Genomic DNA, 7,178 nt, shown 5'->3' on the forward strand with positions numbered 1-7,178 from the left:
GAACTAGAAACTTATAGGCAGCATTATGTTCAACATAGCTTAAGAAAATGGAATCAGAGGTTTTAGAGCCTATTTTCCTTTTCTTAGGATCATGTAACATTACCTTAATTAGGCACCCCCACACTCTTAGATATTTAAGGTTAGGTTGATAACCTCTCCATAACTCATAAGGAGTTTACCAGTTTTATTATGAGGTATTATATTTTGTAAAAACATGCAGTAAGCAACTCATTAGAAAGTGCACTAAACAAAGTGTGCCGACATACCTTGTTCGTGTAAATCTAATGTTCAACTAATTTTGAGTTTGAAGGGATACTGGAGTCGAGCTTCGGAGATGAAAGAGCAGCAACAACTCCATACATGTCTAAAAGGATGGACACATGTTGTTGCTAGCGCCAGAAGTTCTGTCCAAAGAAGACCTTGACTTTTGACATGTCCGGAAGTGGTTTCGCGGTTCTGAAAACCATTTTGACTTTCAGGAATCTAGTTATTGATGTCAACCATAAGTCCTTAAGATTATTGTAGAAATTGTTGACAAAATCATGAACCGTATTTCTTGAGGCATGTAGTTTCACTGTCTTTAAGGACTTATCCGTGGTATGTTGCAGAAGTCCCCCAGGATACAACATGAACTTCTCATAAATTTCTGGAGATCTCAGAACTAGCAAAGAACCCTATAAAAAGTAGAAAATAAACCCAATATATTTTTAGAAAAGAAAAGGAAAAAAGATTAAACTAAGATGAAGGATGACAAATCGGATGAAATTGATGGTATGGTTGACAAATCGGATGAAATTGATTTAACAATGGTACTGGCCTTCGTGCAAATTCTTTTGGCTTCGATTTCACTTGAGATTTTCGTGAAGAAGAAGGTTCTGTCTTGGAATGAAAAGTGTCAACGTGCTCAAAATATGATGGGTCACGTTTCGTAGACCTCTTATGTCGTGCACCTTTTGTCTTCACTTTATGCGACGGAGCAAGCATAGATGTCATCTCTGGGCAAGCAATTTCTAGCATCTTATGTTTTATGTTGACTTTTTCACCAATGTCAACATTTTTGAGTCGTTCCTCTACCAGTTGAACTTCACGACGAAGGCTAAACTCTGGAAGCGATTCAGTAGACACAGTTCTTGAAATGCTTAAACGAGTCCAGATAACATGTATTTCACCAAGAGGAATCATTCCAGGCTCATATCGTGCTAATATACAAGCACATGGTAGGCCATATGTTGAGCTCAAAAGGCATCCACAACGAGCACTGTCCAAACCTATTTTATTCACTTGCTCTACTTCATCAGCAATAAGTTATAGAGCGTATCGTGAAACACGTCCTACAAGTCCTTTATATCTCAGTGCTTTATAAGCATCACTCTTTAAGTGAATACTTTTTTCAAAGGACGCTCTGATCTTATTATGTTGTAGGACAATGACATTATGCATAACATCTCAACACGAGCATAGGTCTCCCATACTAGACCCCAATAATTTCTTCAGGTTCCAATGCGCAGACTCAACCCTGTGACAAAACACATTAATACTATGACAGAAAATATGAAATACATAAGTAAAAAAATTAACAATAACAATTACCTGTTTGTTGTAGTGTTGCCTAGATGCATGAATTTGTTCGTCCACGCCTTGACGAAGTATGTCTTATATGGGATGATCCAGGTACAGTTCACATAATCAAAAAATAAAGGCCATGCAGCAGAGGCATACTCAAAACGATAAACATAACCATCAAACTTGGACTGGTCGTCACAGTCCATCACATTTTGCCACACTTCCATCAACCCATCCCATGCCTCTTGCTTATCCACTAACATCTTGCATTTCGCTTTCACATTCTTCATAATGTGGAATGTACAAAGCATATGATATGTCTCAGGAAAGACATTAGTAATGGCATTTATCAAAGCAAGGTCTCTATCAATGACAATAACGCGTGGATCGCCCTCTGTTGTCAATAGTAATCTTTTAAACATTTCCAATGCCCAAGTGAAATTATTTTGGCGTTCACTTGAAAGCAATGCAAAGGCGGCTGGGAATGTCAAACCAGTGGACGTGACTCCAACGATCTCAAGCAATGGAAGACGATATTTGTTTGTCTTGTACGTCGTATCCATTAAGAACACAATATTAAATGAATTGACCAAGTGCACTGAATCAGGATGTGTCCAAAATAGGTCACTTACTACATCAGAATCTTCCAAACATCTACTATGCTGGATGTATTTGTCTTTATCTAACAACATCATCAACTATTGCATTTCAGTTCTCGACCCTCTCAAAGATCGTTTATAAGTGTATCTCACATTATATATTTTTTTTATAGTTGTCACGTTATCTTCATTATGTTCTTTAAGAGTCAAAAGAATATTTGAGGGTTTAACTTGACTCTTAGTCATGTCAATAAGAATTGACTGTTCAGCAGCATTTAACCTTCCCGCATAAGGATGACCGACCAAAGTCTCGGCTAATTCATGGTTGTGATAACCACACATAACCTTTAACACCCAACCGTGTTCTTTAGGTTTACCCCTCAACTTAAACGAACACTCACATTTTCTTGTGCCAGACACACTAGGTTGCACGTCTTGCTTATACTTCCTACATTTCCCACTCCTTTCACAGCCTAACACAACGAATGTCTTTCTTCCAGGTTCACCAGTTGATGTGTCAGATCTTATGATGACGACCACAAATCCAAGCTCAAATGCAATCTTTCGAACCCAATCAATCATATCGGCGCGTGATGGGGATATTTGATCAGTAGAAAATTTATCTGTGTAATCACCCTCACCGACTTCATTTATAAAGGAAGAAAATTCCGACATAAAATCAGAATAAATTCCGACATAAAATCAGAATTCATTTGAGAATCCAAAAATGGATACTTATCCATCTTATATAGTTAAATAGAACCTACATTAAAAATTAAAATTATAATATTTAACAAATAACAAAAAAAAATATTAAGAAAAATATGAAAATATCTAAGTTCTTTATGAGTAAAATATCTCCATAAAATACTTCTCTTAACCTATCAAATAATTACAACTGAAAAACCAAAATATGAAAGGCTTTGTGAGCTATTATGCGATTATTTCATAGTCTATAACTACATTCAGTGGATCCAAAGCAAAGCAGAAAAATCTATCTCAGAAAACAAGGCTTTAGCTTGTTCAACAAGTGTGTAAAATCCATTTTTAAAGTTAAGTGCTATATTTCCATTTCTAGCATCATCCAAGACAGCTACCAACTACTGTTTCTTCTTTCTTGCAAAGGTATTTCCAAGCTTGAGTAACAGAACTTTTCAGTTTGTTATGAGGGATCCATAACCTTCTTTTTGCCCCAGTTTAACATTACACTAGCACCTGGAACAAGTGAAACAAGCCCTAGTTTCAATCTAAATGAAGTTCATCCCTCATCTACATTTGGTGGCATCGTGCTGAGTGTAGAAAGGCTTAACTCTAAATCAATTTTCGGCTGCAACTCAAATATCTTCAAATTTGAACTAACGGGTTCTCTACCTCCTCACAGTCAAGATTAAGGGTAATTTCTAGATTCATAATTAAAACTACCATCACTCTAAAACTAACTTAAAACTAATATATACATCAAATCATAAACATATTCAATAATACAAAACAATGCTTAAACAAAAATAACTACAAGTATGTGCACAGGGAAAACGCACTTCGTAGTGCGACCCCACATAACCGCAACACAAAGTGCGATTGGGGGATGCCGCAACTCAATATGCGGCTGTACGTGAAACGCACTTCGTAGTGCGACCCCAAATAACCGCAACTCGAAATGTGGTTGGGGTTTGCTACAACTCGATATGCAGCTGCAAAGAAACATCGTTCGAACAGCGTCAACATGAATCGCATCACGAAGTGCAGTTAAATGTGTTTTACTAACCTGGTCCGAGTTCTCTCTTCTTCTTCCTCCCACCAAGTATCACCACCACTCTTCTTCTTCCTCGCACCAACCAGCCACTATCACGCACCAACCAACCAGCCACTATCACGACCAGATGACCAGCACCAGTAGGGATGAGCTCAACAAAATAATGAAACAGTGAAATGGTTGTAATGATAAGAACAACGAAGAAGGAACGAAGAAGGAGGTGCATAGTTTAGGGTTTATAGTATCAGACAAAGAGACAAGGTTATTGGTAGTTAGGGGTGTTAATGGTTAAGAAATCACTAATGAATCATTAATACTGATTTGACTTTTATTAAATGAAGAACAAGAACGTAATTTTGGAGGTGCAGGGAGAAAGGATGAGGTGCATAAAGCACTCTTTTTATTATCATATATAAGACATAAAACGAGATAGAAGTGATGTGCACACGTTTTTATACTACTCATTTTTTGTTAATAAGAATTATTTCAAATTTAAATAACTTTTAGAATTTAGTGGTAATTAAAAAACTTTTATCCAAATAAAAAATTAAAATTCATTGAATTTAATTATCTTGTTCAAACAAAAATTTAAAGCATAAAAGTTAAGCTTTTTAAAATGGAAGAAAACGTAAATTTCAAGAATTCCATACATACTATTGTTTGCAGTAACGATGTGGCTCTCAAGAAGTATTAGGGTTTCTCTTCTTCCTTCCATTGCCAAGTTTCCTCCTTTTCTTTCAATCCACAATTCCCTATTTTGCTCTTACTCTCACTCTCAAACTTCCTTACACGACGAAGCCGTCTCAAAATTCAATAGCTTGCTTCGTGAGCGTCATGTTCCTCCCATCTTCGAATTTGGAAAGATTTTGGGATTTCTTGTAAGGATGAAACGGTACCCTACTGCTATTTCTCTCATTAAGCAATTGGAGCTCAAGGGAATTCTCTGTGACCTTGTTAATCTCAGCCTCCTCATCAATTGTTTCTGTCACTTACACAAATTGGCTTTCGCTTTCTCTGTATTTGCCAAGATTCTCAAACGGGGTTATCATCCAAATGCCATAATCTTAAATACACTCATGAGAGGTCTATGTGATAAGGGTGAGGTCAAGGAAGCCCTCAATTTTTACGACAAAGTAGTAGCACTAGGATTTCGGCACGACCAATTTACTTGCGGGATTCTCATTAATGGATTGAGCAAAATAGGAGAAACTGAAGCCGCGATCAAATTGCTCAGAATGATTCAAGGTCAATCCAGAGTAATGTATTCTATAATTATTGACTCTCTACTAAAAGAGAATCATCCCAAAGAAGCTTATGATTTGTATTCTGAGATGGTTATGAAGGGGATTTTTCCTGATGTTGTTACTTATAGTACTCTAATTTATGGTTTTTGCTTAGTAGGACAGGTAGAAGTAGCATTTGGTTTTCTAAATGAAATGTTATCAAATAGCATCGGGCCAGATGTTTATACCTATACTATATTGATTGATACATTGTGTAAGGAAAGAAAGCTACGAGAAGCCAATAATGTTTTAGGTGTGATGGTGAAAGCTTCCGTGAAACCTGATGTTGTTAGCTTTAATGCTCTAATAGATGGGTATTACTTAGTTAATAAAGTGAAGAATGCGAAACAATTATTCCGTGCAATGACCCACATGGGAGTGAGTCCTAATGTTAGGACCTACAATATCATGATAAATGGACTCATAAGGAACGAAAGGGTGGATGAGGCCATAAATCATTTTCAGGAAATGCACAACAGGACTATGGTTCCTGATATAGTGACTTATAACACTCTTATTGATGGTTTATGCAAAAGTGGAAGAATCTCTGATGCTTGGGATCTTTTTCATGAGATGCCTGATGGAAATCAACAAGCAAACGCAATCACTTATAATTCCTTGATTGATGCTTTATGCAAAAATCATCATCTAGACAAGGCAATTGAACTATTGAGGAAAATGAGAGAGAATGGAGTTCAACCAAATATGTACACTCCAACCATACTTATCGATGGGATGTGTAGAGGGGGGAGACTGAAGAATGCACAAGAGATTTTTCAAGATCTACTGAATAAAGGTCACAATCCCAACATTTCTACTTATAATGTTATGATCAATGGTCTTTGTAGAGAGGGTTTGCTTGATGAGGCATTGACCTTGTGGTCCAAAATGGAAGACCGTGGTTGTTTATCTAATGTTATTACTTTTGAAATAATCATCTCTGCTCTCTTCAAGAAGGACGAGACTGAAAAGGCCGAGAAATTTTTGCACGAAATGATCTCAAGAGAGTTGTTGAATTGAAGAAAGGTGACACCTTATTTGAATAACAAGTTACATTTATGTGTTTGTCGTAGAATGTGCATGAATGGTTTGTAAAATTTTTTATTAGATGAGTTGGTTTAGGCTGTAAACTCTATTGCTAATGTTTTCCTGGTTAAGGGTTGATACATTTTTATTTTCTACTCTACATTTTGATTGTTATCAAAATTTTGTTTCCTTTGACATTACATTTTATTTATAGAATTTGTTTAACTGAGTAGTATAAAGGTTGAAATCAATGATTTTATTGTCTTTCAAGACCAAAACTGTGACCTCCCTCCCTATGTCTAAAATCTTGATGATTTTTCTATTTCCAACTCTTTGATATTCCCCATTCATGTTTGTCAAAGACCAAATATTTTTTTCTTTAGGGCCTTCGGTGTTGCACTTTAGGGAACCATTCCCAAAGAATAAGCACACTTATGAAGTTTAGGGATCTTAACCTTGGCAATAATCATCTTCATGATATGTCTATGCCTAAAGAACTTTTAATTCTTTCTCAATTCTTCGGATAGCAGAATCTCACATGTCTATTTCTTATTCTCACTCTATTAATTGCGGTTCAATACCACCAGAACTTGGTAATTTAGCACAATTGGGCACATTATCTCTCCATAATAATTGTCTAACTGGTTCAATCCATTATACTTTAGATCTATTGAAGAATGTGATCATATTTTATGTAGATTCAAACCAATTTGCAGATACAGAACTTGGATTTGACACAATTAATGGAATTACATCTATCAAATAATTTACTCACAAATTCATTCCATTCTGCATTGGGCCAATAAGAGAACTAGACTATTTTGTACTTCCAAAACAACAAAATTTCATGTTATAGAATTTAGAAATCTGATAAAGATATTTGCTAGATGAGTGTGCCTCTTTTATGTTTTGTTCATAGAATTTGAATTATTTCTCCATATTGTTCCCACAAGA

At 35.9% G+C, this 7,178-nt stretch overlaps 1 protein-coding gene and 1 pseudogene across 1 annotated transcript; one reads left to right on the plus strand and one right to left on the minus strand.

Annotated features, from left to right (window-relative positions):
* Window positions 1-389: 389 nt before the first annotated feature.
* LOC106773459 lies at window positions 390-2,837 on the minus strand (annotated as a pseudogene).
* Window positions 2,838-4,574: 1,737 nt separating this feature from the next.
* On the plus strand, window positions 4,575-6,511 carry LOC106773460 (pentatricopeptide repeat-containing protein At1g12300, mitochondrial-like). The gene has a single exon (XM_022786437.1). The coding sequence runs from the start codon at window positions 4,587-4,589 to the stop codon at window positions 6,216-6,218; it is 1,632 nt and encodes a 543-aa protein (XP_022642158.1). The 5' UTR covers window positions 4,575-4,586; the 3' UTR covers window positions 6,219-6,511.
* Window positions 6,512-7,178: the final 667 nt, after the last annotated feature.

This window comes from Vigna radiata, chromosome 9 (assembly GCF_000741045.1).
Source record: "Vigna radiata var. radiata cultivar VC1973A chromosome 9, Vradiata_ver6, whole genome shotgun sequence".
NCBI lineage: Eukaryota > Viridiplantae > Streptophyta > Magnoliopsida > Fabales > Fabaceae > Vigna > Vigna radiata.